The sequence below is a fragment of the Danio aesculapii genome, chromosome 4 (genome assembly GCF_903798145.1).
Source record: "Danio aesculapii chromosome 4, fDanAes4.1, whole genome shotgun sequence".
Classification (NCBI taxonomy): Eukaryota; Metazoa; Chordata; class Actinopteri; order Cypriniformes; family Danionidae; genus Danio; species Danio aesculapii.
In genome coordinates, this window is record NC_079438.1 from 48,705,988 (window position 1) to 48,727,235 (window position 21,248).

The 21,248-nt window shown below is 38.9% G+C and overlaps 1 protein-coding gene across 1 annotated transcript in view; it reads right to left on the reverse strand.

The window, feature by feature from the left end:
* Positions 1–21,248, reverse strand: part of cped1 (cadherin-like and PC-esterase domain containing 1) — a 76,208-nt gene that overhangs the window by 42,751 nt on the left and 12,209 nt on the right. The window contains exons 3-8 of the mRNA XM_056456387.1: positions 20,073–20,244; positions 7,004–7,098; positions 6,336–6,417; positions 3,374–3,455; positions 3,126–3,282; positions 48–178 (exon numbers count right to left, since the gene is read on the reverse strand). Coding sequence (XP_056312362.1) covers positions 48–178; positions 3,126–3,282; positions 3,374–3,455; positions 6,336–6,417; positions 7,004–7,098; positions 20,073–20,244 — 719 coding nt within the window. The remainder of the gene's footprint in view (positions 1–47; positions 179–3,125; positions 3,283–3,373; positions 3,456–6,335; positions 6,418–7,003; positions 7,099–20,072; positions 20,245–21,248) is intronic.

The following is a 21,248-nucleotide window of genomic DNA, read 5'->3' on the forward strand; positions in this document are numbered from 1 at the left end:
TTGTTTGATAAAGTATAGGAATGACATTATGTTTATGTGTTTCTAACCTGGGTGAGGAGCTGCTGTCCTTTGTAGTGAACAGAGCAGCTTTAAGGACTTCACTGATAACATGATTGATGTGTCTGATCGCCTGATGAGAGACAACTGAACCCAGTCTCTTTCTGAAGAATACTTGAAGCTGAGAGAGAGAGAAAGACAGAGAGAGGGAGAGAGAGATTTTATTACAAACTTTTATTGCAAAACATTTTATTACACACAAACAAAAAAACTATAACAATTCTTTACAAATAAAACCTCAATACGTACTTATAGGTAAATGCATATAATCACTTACAAAAACTGTTTAATTTACATTTATAATATTATGAAATACTCTTTCACTGCAATAATGGTGTGAAGATTAAATACTCCTCGCATATTGGGCTTAAAACATATCCACAAGGCCATTTAAATTCAAAAATTAATTGAAAAAAGAATTGAATAAATGAAAAATAAGCTTTGAAAATGTTTTTATCTGTGATTACTCAATTTTATCATATTGATAAAAACCACCAAAACATCTTTGCCAGAAATACCTTTACTCTTGAGAGAGAAAGAGAGATCAAAATCAGAGCGTAAAGTCAAAGATAAAGAGCATCAATAAACCAGAGATCACGTTCAGCATCTGTGCAGTCTCCCTAAACAGATTGTGCTTCATCAACAACTTCATCAATATTGGTTTAACAGTAGGCATTCGCATCTACCAGCAAGCAAGCCAGAAACTCTCCTACTTCAACAAGTATTTTTTTATTATAAAATTACCACTAGAGGGAGATAAAGCCCATACTAAAACTTGTTGACAGTTACAGTTTACTTGTAACTTTATTTTCTGTATTTTTTTAAACATATTTTGGATATATTATAGTTTTAACTAAGTCTAGGAAGCATTTATGTGCTAAAGCATTAGTTTCAGACAGTTATTTAGCTATTGCATGTGTGTTTGTAACATTTACTATTAAAGTTGTTTTGTTAGTAAGAGTGCATACTGTTGAGTCTTTGTAACTTATAGTCACATTAACAGATCTCAGTCATTGCTTTTAGGTATATATTTTTATGTGTACGAAATAATATGTTTGTTTTAGACAATTAAATGCCACTATTCAGTGTGGTTTCTATTAAAACCAGCTGAGCGCTACTGCATTAGACTATAAAAATAACTGAAATCATTTCCCATCATCATTGAGGTCAATAACTCTAGAAATAGCTTGTAAATTTCACAATTACTAACACAAAAAAGGGAAAGAAACTGTGAGACATACTTTAGAAACGATCAGTGTTCATTTGTAATTAAACATTTTCTTGCATAACTTGGCATCTTGGATTAATTTCCAATCTTGCAGTGCATTCTGGTATTGCCTTGTGAAAAATTCCTTCCTTGAACAGTGATTAAAACAATGTGGATTTTACATGATTTGAAGATGCCTGTTATATTCACTAAAATCACAGTAACAAAACACACACAACCTAATGAAACTCTAAGAAATGAATAATAATTAAATAAATAAATAAATGCATGAACAAATAAATAAATATAAGAATAAATGAATAAATAAATAAATGCACAAATGCATAAATAAATAACTAAGTGCATGAATAAAAAAACAAATAAATCAATGCAGGAATAAATAAATAAATAAATGCAAGAATAAATTAATGCATGAATAAACAAACAAATAAATAAATACATGAAAAAATAAATAAATAAATACATGAAGAAATAAACAAACAAAAAACAAACAAATAAATAAATGCATGAATAAATAAAAAATAAATGCATGAATAAACAAACAAACAAATAAGCAAGTAAATAAATAAATAAATAAATAAATAAATAAATAAATAAATAAATAAATGCATAAATTCATGGATGAATAAAATAATAAATAAATAAATACATGAATAAATAAATACATGAATAAATAAACAAACAAACGAACAATAAATAAATAAGGCTATTTAAAATATATATATATATAGGTATAGATAGATAGATAGATAGATAGATAGATAGATAGATAGATAGATAGATAGATAGATAGATAGATAGATAGATAGATAGATAGATAGATAGATAGATAGATAGATAGATAGATAGATAGATAGATAGATAGATAGATAGATAGATAGATAGATAGATAGATTGATAGATAGATAGATAGATAGATAGATAGATAGATAGATAGATAGATAGATAGATAGATAGATAGATAGATAGATAGATAGATAGATAGATAGATAGATAGATAGATAGATAGATAGATAGATAGATAGATAGATAGATAGATAGATAGATCTGGTGCTCAGGAAACATTTATCATTCTGTTGATGTTAAACACAATAATGCTGGTTAAGATTTTTGTGACACATTTTGCTTTGTACATTAACTTTATAGACATGCTAGTATAAATACATTAATCCACTAGGAAAACCATTCCATTGTACAGAAACATAGACATAGCAAGTTGATAAATTAAAGTGTGATGACTTAGTTGCACCATTAGGGGACAGTAGAAGAGAAAAAAAAGTTGCATATACAGTGCACATACTGTAGTTCTGCAAACAAATGTCTCATGGTGGGGCACACAAATACCAAAGACCACAAGGGAAAAAGTAGTGAAGGCTTTAAAGTGATCTGCTTGTTTGTCAAGGCTCTTTTATCAACACTTGAAACTCAATAAACATGATCTGTCTCTTATTAGATCTCAATGTGCCCTCCAGCTGTTTACAAGACACTGAACTCAAGCCTTTTCTGCCATGACATATACAGTCTCTCTCTCTTTCTCTCTCAGAAACACACAAACTGCAATGCAATGAGAGCAGTGTTTCGCAGCTGTGGAGGCCTAATAAACATCACATGGGGAATAAATGTTTAGCCAAGCCTCCATCATCATCATCAGTAAATGGCAGCGTAGAGACTCAAACTGCAATATTAAGGCCGGAGAACTCTCGTCTGATCCGATTTAAAAGCATAATCGCTTATCAAAATAGCTAAAAGGCACCTAATAATGATTTCTGAGCTCATGGGTATTGAGAAGCAGATATTGCTTTATTTCATCCGTCTCAGTGGAAGGACAATGTTTTCTTACCTCGGTGGCGTAACTAGCTTTATCCTGGGGAGTTCTGACCAAGGCAGTGCGGTGGACGAAAGCGGTCAGCGGTGTTGCAGAAGTAACCAGGACGTACACGTTTATGGTCGCATTTAATCCCTGATTGTCTGAATGGTTGTGTGTGATTGGCTGCCTCCTGTAGGATACAAATCACAATAGCACTGTTCAGAAAACTGCCTTTACAACCTTTTTGGTTGACCATTTTCCCTACACATGACTTAACTCACCGTTCATCATTAGTATTTTGGATTCCTTCTAGTGGAGATGTGGAAAAGGAGCAGGCAGAGGGGTTTATGGGTAATGTCGCTCCTGAGATGGAAAAACAGAAAGGAGAGTGAGTACTGAGCCACATTGATGTTCTCTGAGGAAGACACACACAGCTCATGCATCGAGATATTTGACACAGACCTCCAGACTAGTGCTGTTGATTGGCACAGCTTCTCACACATGCTGATTTGCTCAGTCATAAATAAACTGGAGCTCTGTTCAAAAACACATTGAGCTGCCTTGATGCTAAACGTCTACATGCTGTTTTGGAATGTGCAATTAACATTATTCTTGCTTCATCCACCATGCTGAAATGACTTTCAGTGTCACATTGGATTCTGGAATTGCCTAATTAGAAAATCCATGAGTTTACTAATATTCAAATGGACTGTCAAAATAAAGTGTTACCAAATGAGATTACTTTAAACAATTAAAAACCTATTCAAAATCAAACAAAAGTGCTCAGGGGTAGCTTAATTAATGTACCGGTGCTCTTTGGGTAAGGGATTCATCAGAATAAACAGCAAAAATCAGTCCAAGGCACTCGAAAAATGTGGACAAAAATATTTAAAAGCCTTTATTGACATGGCTATTGCTTAAAACTGTGCCTACATGTTTCGCACTTGCCTTCATCAGGGTACCCAAGTGTTTGTAGGGTTTTGTTAAATTTGAATTGACAATCTCATAACCATCCACATCATTCTCCCTCTCTTTACAGACGAAATAGCGGGCCAAATCAAAGATTACCGCAGGCCCTAGTTTGGTCATCTCTGCTTTAAATCATTATGTATGCTTGTATGTGTGTATTTATGCACTTTAGAAACATGTCTCAATGGAACAATCCATATTTTTAAGAGTCACAAGCAACACAATATGACATGATAAACTACAATAAAAGCTGCTTCATGTAGTTTTTCTCCAAAATTACTATCCTGTAATAATGCCCAAAGTAAATTACAGCTCACCTTATTCAACACCAATAGATTTCAATGTGTGCGCAGTGTGTACAAATACTTATTTTTCTAGATACATTCGGAATGAGTGAGTGCGTGAGTGAGTGATCTGGCACTGCTATGCGATAAAAATGACTTCCCAGATTTGCAGTCATCATGTCATAAATTATAGGAAACATGCACACACACACACAAGTCTCTTTAGCCTCGGAGACAGCATTTCACCACACCACACAACTCGAGCAATCCCTAATAGTCTTAAACATGTCTGCAATCTCCAATCCACCCACACACCACACCAGCCTTGGGCCCCATTTCAAACGAAACACTTGGAAAAACATCAGGGTCTCCGTAACCCGCTCTTCAGCCAAAGTCCCGGTCACTCCCAACCCAAGTGTGTGAGCTATGCAGAGTTTACATTCAACTTGGTCACTGACCCATCCATGTCATGTGTATATTTGTGCACCCTACAGTTCACCTGCCTTCAGATACAGCTATGAAGAAGACTCAACCATGCCTTAGCCAAAACCCCAAACACCAGGCCTCAATCATTCATGTTTCTGTGGGCGTTCGGCCAGCAGGAAGGACAATATTGTTTCAGTGCAAGAGACAAAGCCTTCTTTTCTGAAGCTGGGCGGTCTTGATACTGCAGGGGCAGCGGGTGAAAAATCGGTCATTATCGTCACTAAACGTAGGCATTGTTATCCTCTTTCTTTGAGATCTTTTAGACTGATGATAATAATTGGTTTAAAACTAAAAATAAGCATGATCAAGTTCAAAGAGCTTTCTTAATTCGCCGTCCTCTTGATGTACACAGAAAAGCTACTTTATAAAGAGAGATCAAGCTCATGTGGCTGTTATTAAATGGCATTTATCATGTGCTCTTAGCTTTTAATATTGCTTGCAGCAGAGAGGTACTCACGGTAAATATCACCCTTGACACTGACCTTTATAAGTAATTACAGAGGCAACCTTAAAACACTCCAATACACACCTGATAGAAGACACATGCACACATGGGCACACATACGCAGATGTTAGTTAAACTGAGAATGGTCTTTGTTTTCCCAACCAATTTAAATGCAGATGACTTATGATATAACAAAGCAGGAGGAAAAAGTTTCTTCTAATGAAAAGCTAAAGTCATCTAATGAAAGCCAATGGGGTCCACATAATTAGTTTTGAAGCCACTATTGTTATTGTTAATTAAAACTGAATCCATTTAATTGTGTTTTTGGTAATATATGCAAGTTAAATATTAGATTAAATGTGAAAAACTGAGAAATTAACTTGTATAAATGTTTGCAACTAACCTAAATGAATTTAAATAGAAGAATTAGGCACAAATTAAGCATTTAAAAATGACTATTCAACACTAAAAATAAATAAATATAAAAAAGTAAAAGTAAAAAAAAAATAAAAATTTATTTTATTAAAAAATAATGAAATAAAATAAAATAAAATAAAATAAAATAAAATAAAATAAAATAAAATAAAATAAAATAAAATAAAATAAAATAAAATAAAATAAAATTAAATTAAACTAAATTTCAAAAAATTATATATTTAGGTCAATTAAGAAGAATTAAAATGACACAATGATAAGTCAATTATGATAAAAATTTTATTTTAATGAAATCAACCCTTTCAAAAACTGTGAGTTTCTTATTGTTCTTATTAATTATCGTATCTTATTGTTTCAGATGACAATATAATATACATACAAAATACTCTATACATTTTGTATGTGCTATTTCTATATGAATTTAATATATGTTTAGTTAGAACATTTCATAAATTAACAAGAAAAAATGTTTAATCCACCATGTTGAGATGACTCAATGTCACAATGCATTGTGTGATTGCTTTTCTACTAATTCTGCCTTAAACAAAAATATCTTGTTAAAATTAAATAAACTTTACTAACAATAATTGCTTCAAATATAAATCTTAAAACATTCCTGCTTACCTGACAACTTGTTGTCCGTCAAAAACCGGCAAACTCCGCCCATGTCCAGAAACGCTCCGGCAAAGGCTGGTATTATGTTAACCTGTGTGGAAATTTGACCCCAGAGGGATCAGAGGTCAAAGTTTAACCAAGACCACCATGACGGATCGTTCAGAAAACATTTAAAAGCGCCCTAATGCCATAAGATCTCATAAGATGACTGATGGCTTATGAACGGGAGTGATTTAATAACTGAGACAGTAAGTAGCAGTTGTTCTTGGATCCCATCCAGAACTAGAACTGACCCAGGAGACTCTCAGCAGCTGGGATATTTTGATCATTAAATGAGCATTACTATATACCGGATTCAAAAGTATCTGAAGTGAAACACAGGAATGATTCTGCCCTAATAAAAGCCAGCATTTAGAGAGTGAGCTCAGAGTAGTCAAGGATGCTGGAATGTTTTACTGCATCCTGGACTGAATCAACATTCCCTTTGAATCTCTGGGTTGGATCTTATTTCACATGCATTTAAAACTAAAGTAATTGGCATAAGCACTTGGCTTTTGTGTTTGCTTTTCCTTCTCAGTTTCAGAACATATTTTTTTGAACGATTGTGGATTTGATTGAATCATAAACAGGAATCTCCTGGATGTGATTTCAGTTTGCTTGGGAGTAGGTGGTCTTACCCTCTGGTGGTGCTGTGGATGGGCGAAGTTGATTTTACGCAGACAACTCTTTTCAGAGCCTTTTAAGCATATCAAGACAGACCAGTCTCTTCCATCTGTGTTCAAGAGAGAGAATATATTTAGCAAGCGATGAAGAATTAAAGCAAGAAAAAAAAAAGATGGCAAGATCAGCACTGACTGTATGCTGATGACAGTTTGCCAAAAACAGATGATCAAGGCGGTTACACACACACGATTTTCTTGGTTATTTAAATGAGACCATACACTTCTGTGTGTTCATTATAATTAAGCATTCATTATAATTGCTACTAGTATAATCCATACTCTACTCGTAAACAACCTTTTATAATGTAAGTGCATATAGGCTTTCAAAATGTGTGGTTCATACACTGTAAAACCCAAAAAGTTAAGGTAACTCAAACCATTTGTGGAAACCGATTGCTACAAACCATTTAAGTTCAAAAACTAATCCTAATGAGTACTGTAAACTTAATCCATTTAAGTAAACGAAGCGATTTGAGCACAGTAAAACCCGATAAATGATAAGAACTCAAACCAACTGAGTACTGTAAAACCCAATAAGTTAAGGCAACTCAAAGTGTTTGAGGAAACCAATTGCTACAAACCATTTGAGTTAAAAACTAATCTATACGAGTACTGTAAACTTACTCCATTTAAGTTGAAATAATGAGGTGTTTAATTAACTTATTACATTCGACACTGAGTTTAAAACTCTTTTTAAATGAGCAGAATTAACTTTCAGTCAATTTTGAGTTAACTACACTCATTTCATTTGATAAAGTTGACTGTTGGGTTTTACAGTGCACACTGCATAGTACGTAACAAGTAACAAGTAGCAAGGAACTATAAGTATGTTAGATAAATTAATTTATTCATTTCCATATATTCTATTTATATTCTTTTTATATATGCATACTTTTAAAGGAACCCAAAGTTAAGGTTAAATGTGTGTGCTTCATAATATAATCACGTGCTCAACTGTAGTTTCAATCAGTTGAATGGTTGGAATGTGCCGGCTGCAGGAATATTGTGCTGACAATGATTTGATTATATGATCAATAGGATTCTACCAAAGACACTGTTTAGACCGATGATTAAAGACAATACTTCATCATCTGTTTGTATGCCTGTATGGACTCAAAGGCATCTCTTGTGTTTCTTCTGTATTGTATATTCTGTATTGTTTATTCTGTATTGTATATCCCGTTGCTGCAAGAACATTAAAATCTCAGAAAATGAGTCTTGGAATAATTTTTGATCCTGACAAAGTATCAAATTATAATTAAACCAATTAAATATGGTTATTAGTATTATCAGTAGCATTTATATGAATATATTGAATATATTTACATTAATTTGTTCCAACTATCTTCATTATTTTTACATTAATCATATTAATAACTCATACATTTATTGATGCATAGCTTTTCCAAATGTCCCTTGATGTCCCCAAAGGGAGATTTTGTCATTTTTTAGATCACGGCTGAGGACTGAGTGATCTCCAGAGTATAGCTAAGCAAACACTGTTAGTAAGTAACACAAACTCTTAAGTAAGGCTGTCTGTATTTAATAAATAAAAGGAAGAAGAATGTGTAGCTCTTTTAATAAAGCTGTCCAAGAGACGTGAATTCCTTTTACAGGCCTAAAAATGAGGACACAAATGGATTACATAACTCTGTGGCAACACCATGCACAGTCAGAAAGAAACTAAAGCTCAGCCAGTTTTCCTTTCTATGAAAGACTGCCTTCATCTATGCTTGATATTCTTTTAAGTTTTTAATTTCTTTTGTACAGCTTTGAATTTGGGGCATCCATCTTTTCCATCAAGACATCAAAGACGTGTAGCCCCCTATACACAACCTCTCTGCATGCAAACACACATGATTTATGAGTTGTGTTTTAATTAATCAAGTGCCAGTGCAGAGCTTCAGAGGCCCAATTAGCCATCTAGCAATCACAGTATGGTCAGTCCACTTGATATACTGTAAGATCTATTGAGGCATGTGATGGATGTTTTGAGTGTCATTATAGCAGCTTTAACATGTAATCGTGCTGCTTTAACAGACAGATGGAAAAATATAGGGACGGATGGATGGAAAAAATATGCATATTGATGGATGGATGGATTGATGATAATATATGGAGGGATGGATAGATGGATTGATGATAATATATATGGAGGGATAGATGGATGGATGGATTAATGATAATATGGATGAATGGATAGATGGATGATAATATGGATGGATGGATTGGTGGATGGATGGATGGATGGATGAAAGTATTGATGATAATATGGATGTGTGGATGGATGGATGGATGGATGCATTGATTGGTGATTATATGGATGGATGGATGGATGGATGAATGATGATATGGATGGATGGATAATATATATAATGGGATGGATGTATAATATATTTGATGGGATGTATGATGGAAGGAGGAATGGATAATATATATATAGAGGGATGGCACATTCGCCTCACAGCAAGAAGGTCGCTGGTTCGAGCCTCGGCTGGGTCAGTTAACATTTTTGTGTGGAGCTTGCATGTTCTCCCCGTGTTGGCGTGGGTTTCCTCCGGGTGCTCCGGTTTCCCCCACAAGTCCAAAGACATGCGGTATAGGTCAATTGGGTAGGCTAAATTGTCCGTAGTGTATGTGTGTGAATGAGTGTGTATGGATGTTTCCCAGTGACAGATTGCAGCTGGAGGGTATCCACTGCGTAAAACATATGCTGAATAAGTTGCCGGTTCATTCCGCTGTGACGACCCCAGATTAATAAAGGGACTAAGCCGAAAATAAATTGATTGATTGAATGGATGGATGGATAATATGATGATTAACATGATGAATGAGTGGTTGATAGAAAGATATAAAGATTAAAGATATGATGGCTGATGCAATTAATGATGGTTGGATGGATGGATGGATGAAATATATGTTAAATAGTATGATGAATGAGTGGTTGATTGAATGATATATAGTAGACAGAATGACAGAATGACAGATGCAAAGAACGATGGATGGATGGTATATAAATTATAAACAGAATGAAAGATGTACAGAATGATGGAAGGATGAACAGATGGTAACCAGATAGCATCATAATGTCACAACGTGCACGTTCTGTTGAAAAAAATGAGTGGTTGAAAGTATTCATAGATGGAAGCATGGATGGAACGAAGGACGGAAAGCAAACAGGATGGATAGTAGATAAACAATGGAATGATAAACAGAATGATGGATGGACTAACATCTGGATGGATAAATAGAATGAAGATAGAGAGATAAATAAACAGACAAACAAACAGATGTGTGTTTTATGCTCATTAATGCTGTGTAAAGGTGAACCATTGTTTACCGAGCTAATAAAAGATCTTAAAACTCTTAGCGAGAGAGAAAGAGAGGAGGGGGTGGAAAAATCACATCTGGTAGTTATTGTGGTAGTCAGCAGTGCTCCAGGAAATGGGCTGGTGTGTATTTGGCACAAAGTCCAAACTTTTGTGCCTGAGAGCCGTCCCAGCCCAAACGACAGGAAGTACTGTTTATAGCCAAGGGGAATCATGGGAAATCAGCCCATGAGTCCCTCCTGACACAATCATAATCATTTGAGCTCGATCTCCAATCGAAGCTGTTACTTGCTCATCATTTCTAGTCAGTTCAAAGTATTTGAATCCTTCTGCTTCTCTGCTTTCCTAGGTTTCCTTCTTTCCGAAGCCTAGACTACAGCTTGAGACTCCTGCATACCAAACATCTCTTATTTAAATAAGCGTCTCCATTACAGTCTGCACTCACTACATAACTCTCACCACATGTACATCTACCATCAAACAATTTAGATGCCTACATACACACGCTATTTAAAATGTTTCATGTATCAGTAATGGAGTATCACTGGAGAGCTCACTGATGCCTCCGGTGTTCTTGGCTTTGAGACGAGTGTGTTTTGTGTGTCTGTGTGTGTTTCTGGTAAAGCTGTTTGGGTGGAGCTGCTGGCCTGATGACCTCAGAGTTTTTTGATGTGGACAGCAGGCCTGACCGTCAATCTGACTGACAGCTGTTGACAACCTTTGTTTATCCACAGCGGCAAACAGACACCTGCTCTTTTTCTCACACATCTCCTGCATGATAAATGGAAGGAGTGAATAAGGGAAAATGAAAAGAAAAACGAGATAAATGTAAAGATTAAGGTAAATTCAAAATGAAAATAAGATCAGAAATTATATATTAGAAAATAAATGAAATCAATTGTTAAAATTAGTATAGAAATCTAAAAATCAAACAAAAAGTGCTCAGGGGTAGCTTAAACAACGTGTCTGTGCTCTTTGGGTAGGGAATCTATCAGAACGAACAGCAAAAATCAGTCCAAGGCGCTCGAAAGATATGGAAAAAATATTAAAAAGCATTTATTGACATGGCTAATCCTTAAAAAAAGGCTTTTAATATTTTTCCCACAGTTTTCAAATGCCTTGGACTGATTTTTGCTGTTAAAATTAGTATATTAAAGCTATATATTAAAATAGATATATACATATGTACTTTTTAAAAATGTTATAAAATGTTAATTAAAAAAAAAAAAAAATTTATTTAAATTTTTTTTAAATCAATTTGAATATCTGTAATCCACAGTTTCAAATTTTTTAAAAATAAATAAATCATGGCTAATTATGGCCAATTTAGTTTATTCAATCCACCTATACAGCATAGGAATGTCCAGATCCGATCATGTGATCAGAAATCGGGTCCGATCACGCGGTTTCAGACTCGATCCGAATCGGACGTTACCTCCCGATCAGGACTCGACTATATATGTTTATATCTTATTATTTTTGAACACATCTATAGTTATGCAGGGGCACAGGGTTAGACCTCTTTCTTGACACAGAAACAGCAACGTGTGCGCATGACATTACTTTGTTGCAGAGATTCTATTGGTTGAATGTCGGCAAAGTAGAACATGGAAGCAGCTTAAAGCGGAAAGCGTGAGTATGTCTGCGGTCTGGGGGTATTATAAAGTTGATGACGACAACATTGCCATTGCCAACATTGTGAGATATGTAAACTTGGTATTGCAAGAGGTGGAAAGGAAAAGGCTACATTTAACACAACAAACCTGATAAGACACCTCAAAAAGAAATGTAGAACCTTGAGAAAAAGGGCTCTGCCAGCCCTTTATAAGAAGATTTCTGACAAATGACTTGTCCTGTTATAAGATGTACCCCAGAGTGTACATTAAATCCGAAAAATAAATGGGAACAGTATTTTTATCACTCTCCAATGTATACTTATAATTTGCTTGTATTTTGTCAAATACAATAAAGTGTCATTAACACTTTATGTCATGTCATTGGTGTCAAAACAGCTCTAAAAATATCTAGTTTGTTTACTCTAAAGAAAGGCCTTAAAATCACATTTAACAAGCTCAATTTGTGATAATAAAGTTGTATAATACTAGCTCATGCATCAGCACATCAGAATGAATCTGACATAAACAAGCATCAATGGTTTGCACTATATACGTGAAAGATCCTAAACGGAAAGGCCTCCATCTCAATCACCTCTCTGTGTCCAGTCACGACCTGGAGAAGTAGAAGGAGGAGGGGAGAAGCGTTTTAGGACCCCAGCTGTGACTGTGAAGCCGCTCTTAAACTGAGCTGGAGGCCAAATTAACCCCTGAACCACCTGACAATAAACCTCTGAGACCATGAGCTAGCAGTTCACAGCAGTGCGATTTATTACACGGCTCTCTGGAATACTTGATTCTGACTGCTCAATCCCAGTGTTCTATGGTCAAATATGTTTGCATAATAACCACTAAACTATAGTTGACTTATTTTGGACCTGTATGTGTCACGGATTGGCCAGGCTCTTCCACCAACATCACGCACCGAGCACCTTCACCTGAGTATTAACCACGCACAGCTGCACCCAATCACTCCCATTCACTATATAAGCACACACCTCACTTCACTCAGTGTCCGGTCTCGTTCCTACGAAGCGGACTCTGAGTGAACCACTTCCTAGGTTTCACTCCCCTACGATCTCAGCAATTATACTTAACTTTATTCTGTTTCCTTCTAGTCTGTCCAGTGTTCCCGGTGTCCTGTCAGCGTTGTGTGTCTCGTCAGTCTGTCTTCCCCGCAAGTCCTCTGGTGTGTGCATTCGGTCATCCTTCAGTGTTTGTCATCCCACCTGACAAAGAGGATCATCAGTTCCACTAAACTCCGTTCATCGCTCCATCAATATTCATTAATACTCTACTGTTGGAATAAACATTGTTTATACTCACTCCCCTTGTTTGTCCGTCTGCTTCCGTAACAGAAGACCGGACCCATAAACTACCAACAGCATGAGCACTCACGATCCCCTTCAGGAGTTGGTGGATTCATTGAAGAGAGTGCTACTACCATCTGCTCCACTTCCCGAAGCACCACCAGCACCGAGCACTTCTTCACCGTCCATCCACTCATCCAGTCCCATGGCTCGACCAGCGCCCTACTCTGGCGGGGCGGAGGAGTGCAATGGATTTCTCCTGCAATGTTCTCTGGTATTCACTATGCAACCCGAGTTATACCCTACAGATCGGTCCAAAATCGCTTTCATCATCTCCCTCCTCTCTGGGTCGGCTCTTCGGTGGGCTGAAACCATCTGGCAACAGTCTGGGCCGGTAACAAATTCCATTCAGTCATTCACAAAGTACTTCAAGGAGGTTTTTGGTCGCGCGGATGCTGAAGTAGCAGCTGGAGAACAGCTATACCATCTCAAACAGGGAGCCATGTCCACTCAGGATTATGCTCTCAGGTTCCGAACTCTGGCTGCTGCTAGCGGCTGGAATGAGCGATCTCTCCTCACAACCTACCGGTTCGGACTAGAGCCCAGCCTCCGGTTACAGCTGGCCGCCCTCGACGATACGATGGGATTGGAGAAGTTCATCCAACACTCTCTGCGCTGTTCCGATCGTCTGAGGGTCTACCAGCATGATCCTCCACCAATATCCCAAGCACTCCTCCGTTCGCCAGAGCCAGCCGTCCCTCCAGAACCAGAACCCATGATCATCGAATCTGGTAGACTCACGATCACCGAGCGACAGAGGAGGCTGACCCGGGGTCTGTGCATGTACTGTGGCGCCAAAGGACATGTCAGGCTGGACTGTCCCATTCGTCCAGCACGCTCTGCGGTGAGTTTGTTCAGTTCTCCTATTGAAAAGATGCATCCTCTCACCACTAATGTCCAGTTAACTACCCCTTCTGTCTCAGTTTCAGTCACAGCCCTCATCGACTCCGGGTCAGCAGGAAATTTCATCTCGCACGCCCTCTGTCGCAGACTCCAGCTTAACACAGAAGCCTCGACGCACGTCTATCAGATTCAGCCCATAACCAAAGATATCCATTGTCAGGCACGTATCCATCGAAAATGTGAACCCGTCAATCTCCAAGTAGGACTGCTCCACAAAGAGGAGATTCAATTTCTGGTTCTGGAGGGTGCATCGATGGATATCATCTTAGGGCGCCCGTGGCTGGTGAAGCACGATCCCATCCTCTCTTGGGGCACAGGAGAAATTAAGAGATGGGGAGAAGAATGCCGATCCAGCTGTTTTCCTGATCTACCCTTACAAATTCGAAGACCCCTTACCGTCTACGTCACGTCTGTCGAAAGTCCAGTCGAGAAAATATCCATTCAGATCCCGAAGATCTACTCCTCATACGAGGATGTGTTTTGCCCCAAGAGAGCTTCCCAGCTACCTCCACATCGGCCATGGGACTGCGCCATAGACCTGCTTCCAGATGCTCCTATGCCCAGAGGTAGGATCTACCCGTTGTCCCTTCCGGAGACCAAGGCAATGGAGGAGTACATCCATGAGGCTCTGAGTCAGGGGTATATCCGTCCATCCACGTCACCTGCTGCCTCAAGTTTCTTCTTCGTGGCTAAGAAGGATGGAGGGCTGCGGCCATGTATCGATTACAGAACCCTAAATCAAGGGACAGTCAAGTTCCGGTATCCCCTTCCTCTCGTCCCTGCGGCCCTGGAACAACTCAGATCCGCCAAAATTTTCACCAAGTTGGACCTCCGCAGCGCCTATAACCTGGTGAGAATACGTGAGGGGGACGAGTGGAAGACTGGGTTTGTGACCCCTACTGGACACTACGAGTACCTGGTCATGCCCTATGGTCTGGTTAACGCCCCCTCCGTATTCCAAAACTTCATCCACGAAGTCCTCCGGGAGTTCCTCCATCTCTTCGTCATTGTATACATAGATGATATCCTGATTTACTCCCGGAGTGAGGCCGAACATCGCCACCACGTTGCGGAGGTCCTGAAAACCCTCAGGAAACACCGCCTGTACCTCAAGGCTGAAAAATGCTCCTTCCATTCACCATCTGTTCAGTTCTTGGGGTACATCATCGATCAAAGAGGGGTTCGTATGGACGAGGGGAAGGTCACTTCCGTCATCTCCTGGCCCGAACCAAAAACCATAAAGGAACTCCAACGTTTCCTAGGATTTGCTAATTTCTACCGACGTTTCATCCAGAATTACAGTCTCATCACCGCTCCGCTCACCAACCTGTTGAAAAATAAACCCAAAGCACTACCCTGGCCTCCCGAAGCCGCCGCAGCCTTCCAAAACCTAAAAGAATCCTTCACTCAAGCCCCACTGCTGACTCATCCTGATCCTGACTTGCCGTTTGTGGTCGAAGTGGATGCATCGACCACCGGAGTGGGAGCCATCCTGTCCCAGTACCACGGTACTCCTTCATTACTCCATCCATGTGCCTATTTCTCCCGGAAGCTCAGCCCGGCGGAAAGGAACTATGACATTGGGAATCGAGAACTTCTGGCCATCAAGCTCGCCCTGGAGGAGTGGCGACACTGGTTGGAGGGGGCCAAACATTCGTTCCAGGTGATCACAGATCATAAAAATCTCCAATACCTAAAAGATGCTAAAAGACTCTGTCCTCGTCAGGCCCGTTGGTCATTGTTCTTCTCCAGATTTCAGTTCTCTATCTCATATCGACCAGGTTCAAAGAATATCCGAGCAGACGCACTTTCCAGAATTCACGACCAGCATGAAATTATTGAGACACCGGCCAAGATCCTTCCCGATCAGATCACTATCTGTCCCATCCAATGGTCCGCTCCTACAGTAATCGCCACTCCAGAATCCAGAACTCCGCCGGGCTGTCCCCCCAATCGACGCTTCATCCCTGAAAACCAACGGGTAGATCTCATTCATTCCAGCCATACATCTCTGGGCACAGGACATCCTGGGGCCAACAACACCCTCTCGCTGCTATCCCAACGCTTTTGGTGGCCGAACATGGCGAGGGATGTGAGAAGATACGTCCAGGGCTGCAGAGAATGCGCTATGGCAAAGAGTCCTCGCCATCTACCTGCTGGTAAACTCCATCCCTTGCCCATCCCAAACCGCCCCTGGTCACACCTAGGAGTTGACTTCATGACAGACCTCCCATTGTCTGAAGGTAACACCTGCATTCTAGTCATCATAGATCGATTCTCTAAATTCTGTCGTTTGATTCCTTTGAAAGGTATACCCACAGCCCTAGAGACCGCCGAAAACCTGTTCAACCACGTCTTTCGAAATTTTGGGTTACCAGAAGATATAGTCTCGGATCGAGGACCCCAATTTATCTCCAGACTATGGAGAGCATTCTTCAGACTCCTAGGTGTGACCGTAAGCCTCTCGTCTGGCTATCACCCCCAAACCAACGGCCAGACAGAGAGGAAAATTCAGGAAGTGGGGCGGTTCCTCCGGACCTTCTGTCACGGTCACCAAAACTCCTGGAGCCAGTTTCTGGGCTGGGCGGAATACGCCCAGAATTCCCTGCGGCAACCTACCACCGGACTCACGCCATTCCAGTGCATCCTAGGGTTCCAACCTCCACTCTTCCCCTGGGATGGCGCACCATCTGATGTCCCCGCAGTGGATTACTGGTTCCGGGAGAGCGAGAGAGTCTGGGACGATGCTCATCATCATCTCCAGAGGGCAGTACGCAGAACAAAGGAGGTATCGGATAAGAGGAGGATTCCAGGCCCCATCTATACTCCAGGACAAAAGGTCTGGCTCTCCACCAGAGATATCCGGTTGCGACTGCCCTCCCGAAAATTAAGTCCCAGATTTGTTGGTCCCTTCACCATTCTGGAACAGGTCAACCCCGTCACATACAAATTACAGTTACCACCACAGTACAGAATCCACCCCACATTCCACGTGTCCCTTCTAAAACCCTTTCACGATCCTCTGATTCCCTCCACAGAGCCTGGCCATGAAGAGGAACCTCCTCCCCCCCTGATGTTAGAAGAAGGGGCCATCTACCAAGTCAAGGACATCCTACGGTCCCGGCGTCGTGGTGGTCAGCTTGAATACCTCGTCGACTGGGAAGGATACGGTCCAGAAGAGAGGTCATGGGTCTCCAGATCCGATATACTAGATCCCGCACTTATGGAAGAGTTCCACTCCAATCACCCAGAATTTCCAGCACCTCGAGGACGAGGTAGACCACCACGACGTCGGAGGTTCAGGCCCTCAGGAGCGGGCCCTGGGGAGGGGGGTAATGTCACGGATTGGCCAGGCTCTTCCACCAACATCACGCACCGAGCACCTTCACCTGAGTATTAACCACGCACAGCTGCACCCAATCACTCCCATTCACTATATAAGCACACACCTCACTTCACTCAGTGTCCGGTCTCGTTCCTACGAAGCGGACTCTGAGTGAACCACTTCCTAGGTTTCACTCCCCTACGATCTCAGCAATTATACTTAACTTTATTCTGTTTCCTTCTAGTCTGTCCAGTGTTCCCGGTGTCCTGTCAGCGTTGTGTGTCTCGTCAGTCTGTCTTCCCCGCAAGTCCTCTGGTGTGTGCATTCGGTCATCCTTCAGTGTTTGTCATCCCACCTGACAAAGAGGATCATCAGTTCCACTAAACTCCGTTCATCGCTCCATCAATATTCATTAATACTCTACTGTTGGAATAAACATTGTTTATACTCACTCCCCTTGTTTGTCCGTCTGCTTCCGTAACAGTATGAAACTGACGCTTGAATTTGCATTGTATGTGGGATGTAAACTACATATTTTTGCGACTACACAGTTCACTGCAGGCATTCCATGCATCCAGAAAATTTGCATACTGTGATATGTGGTGCAAAAATAGACATTGGTTGGATGCCAGTCCAAATGTACCCAATCTGTCCTGAGCCCATACAGTTTAAAGTATGCATATTTGCAAATGAAAAGCATATTATCATCATGCATCATATATTTATATGCATTATTTATATTGTGCATAACGTGCTAATGTTCTGCATGCATTATTAAACTAGCATGATTTAGGGTAGAACTTGATTAAAAATGTTAATTTAATATATTTACACTAAAGCATATTAGAGATGATAAGCAGAAGTTACTGAATGAGGTCATGTGATAACTGTGTAGTAAATGCAGTAGCTTGAAGTGTTATTTGTTGCATTATGCATGCTTAAAGTTAAGAAATAAGATTCACCATTGGGAGTGAAAAATGCAAATTAAAACTATTTTTCTTACACTCATCAACAGAATTTTCCATAGTTTATATCTCGCAATTCAGACTGTTCTAGCAGAATTCTGAGTTCTTCCAAATTGCAAATTTGATTTGAACATATCAATGGATAACCAATCCTGAGATGAAAAAAAATCTCAGAATTGTACGGGTTCGGTATTGTACATTATATTTCAGTTTTATATTTAGCAATCCTGAGTTTATATATTAGAATTTGGACTTTTTTTCTCAGAATTGTAAATAAATGTCACAATTAAACAAAATTTTTGTCAGAATTGCTTTGTTATTTCATGCAAATTGTGATTTTACATTTATTTTCTGTAATTACAATTCGGAATTAACATTATGCAGTTCTTACTTACGACTTGCAAAAATTCATAGGTTATACAGTGCTCATCATATAAGTACACCCCGCACAAATCAATCTGTTCAAGAGTTCACACTGATGATTGATAATAAAGCATATTTGGCAAGCTGTCCCATGAGAGAGCCCTGAGCTCAGATTATCCTCGAGCCCGGGGCTCCATCCTGTTTGAAGGGCGAGAGGGGAGTTAGAGCTCAGGTAGGTCTCGTGAACTCACCTACTTGAAAACGTGCTGAGATATATCTGGCTAAGAATTGTCTTAAGATGCTATTTTGGAGTAGTCAATTTGCTTATGGTGTATGTCTCTGGACGGTGGAAGGAAACCAGGAAACCTGGGGGAAACCCATGCAAACACGGGGAGAGCACGCAAACTCCGCACAGAAACACCAACCGGCCTGGTGAGGGGCAGAACCAGCGGCGTTCTTGCTGTGAGGCAACAGTGCTAACCACTGGGCCACCGTGCCGCACTATCAGAGAAGGTGAGGAGTAGGGGTGGAAGGGGGGATTCTTCAAGATGAAGATGACTGGAGTGGAAAGCTCTGGTTATTTCTAGTGTGTCTGTATTCATCTGATTGGTGCAATATACGGAGCTGATGTGGTACCAGCCGTGTTCAATCATAAGCACGTGATCCTCTCGAAATTAGTTTATAAATAAACCACACTTACATTCATATTTTTAATAGGAAGCTATGCATAATATACATTAGTGCATGTACAATATATTAGTTAGTACTGAAGCCAAATCTAGAGCTTATCTAACAAAATAACTCACCATAACGGTCCAAAAACATGTACAACCAAATTTATGTTATAGAAAAATATTAAATACAAATTTAAAAAAGGGGAAAACTCAAGAGAAGCAAATAAAATGTAAAAATTGTTAAAATTTTGTAGGTTGTAATTTATTTGCAATATTTTGCTTGAATTTAATTGTATTATCTTTCAATCTTTAAATATGTTTGGTGACTAAAATAGTATTTCAATGATATTCTGAATTCTGATTTAATATTTAGCAAATTTTTTTTTAAATTGTGCGTTTCTTGCGTTTGTGGGTTTATAAGCTACATTTTTTTGCTCTATGATTTATTAAAAAATAAGTTTCCATAAGACTCCCCCCCTCACCTCTTCTGTCCTGTCTGAGTGAGATGCTGGTCTCTGCATATCGGGCCTGATCCACTCGATATCCCTGCTGCTGGAGGACTCTCTGGTACAGCTGAACCTCAGTGTCAGTCGGAGCATGCTGGCCTGTCAGAATGATGGCTTTTCCTGCACAGCTGCCTTTAGAACGATGCACCTGGGAACAAAAAAAAAGAAGACAAACTGCTGGTTAGTATACTTCTTATTAGCTATGATAATCTATGGACATTTTTACTAGATATGGATTAACCTGAGAGCAAATCACATGCATCTAAACTACCCTTTACCTGCTGACAGAGTAGTGATTCTGGCCTAAATAAATAAATAAATAAATAAAGTTTTAAAATTGTGTGAACAAATTTTATAGTTAAAATTTTATAGATTTTGCTCATTTCATCAATCTGTTAAATAAGCCAGAAAATGTTTAAAAATGTAAAAAAAAACCTTTAACTTTGTGTTTATAGTACTTTTATGTTTATATTTTGCACATTTACTCTCATTTACTTTTAGTTTTTAATTTATTTTAGTAAGTTGTCTCATTTTTTAATGTTTAATGTGTTTTTGTAAATGAACTACACCTTAAAATGTGATCAATTGTTTAATTTTTGTAGCTTCAGTCATTGTTGGGAGACTCTTTTAAAGCTGGCAGCATTAACAACTTGTCAAAATTTAATTATCTATTAATAAGTAAGAAAGACAGCATTTTTGCCATATCGCCCAGTATTTTGTACTTCACTTAAATCCTATCAAGCAGGTATTGTGTATGCTCAAAAAGAAAGTTTCATGTGCATAGAAGTACTAGCAGTCAGTTGGTCTCCTCAGTGTTTCTGCTTGTTAACGGCAGGTGTTCATCATTAATGCTCAATCAGCACTTAATTACCTCACTGTTAGTTTATACACTCTGACTGAGAATTATATACACACTGCATTTAACACTGGAGGTTTTGCTATGGATATAAATACAGTTTAATCTGGAAAATACAGTATATTCTGACCAAAAATGGGTTTTTAATATGCTAAGGATGGAAAAAAGTGACAAAAGTGTGTGGTGTTTTTAAAACAGACCAAAAAGCAGATGACTTCATCAATGCTCAACTTTATATTTGCTAATCATTGATTTAAAACCTTAAAAGTGTTTAATTGAACTTATTTGTAATCTGC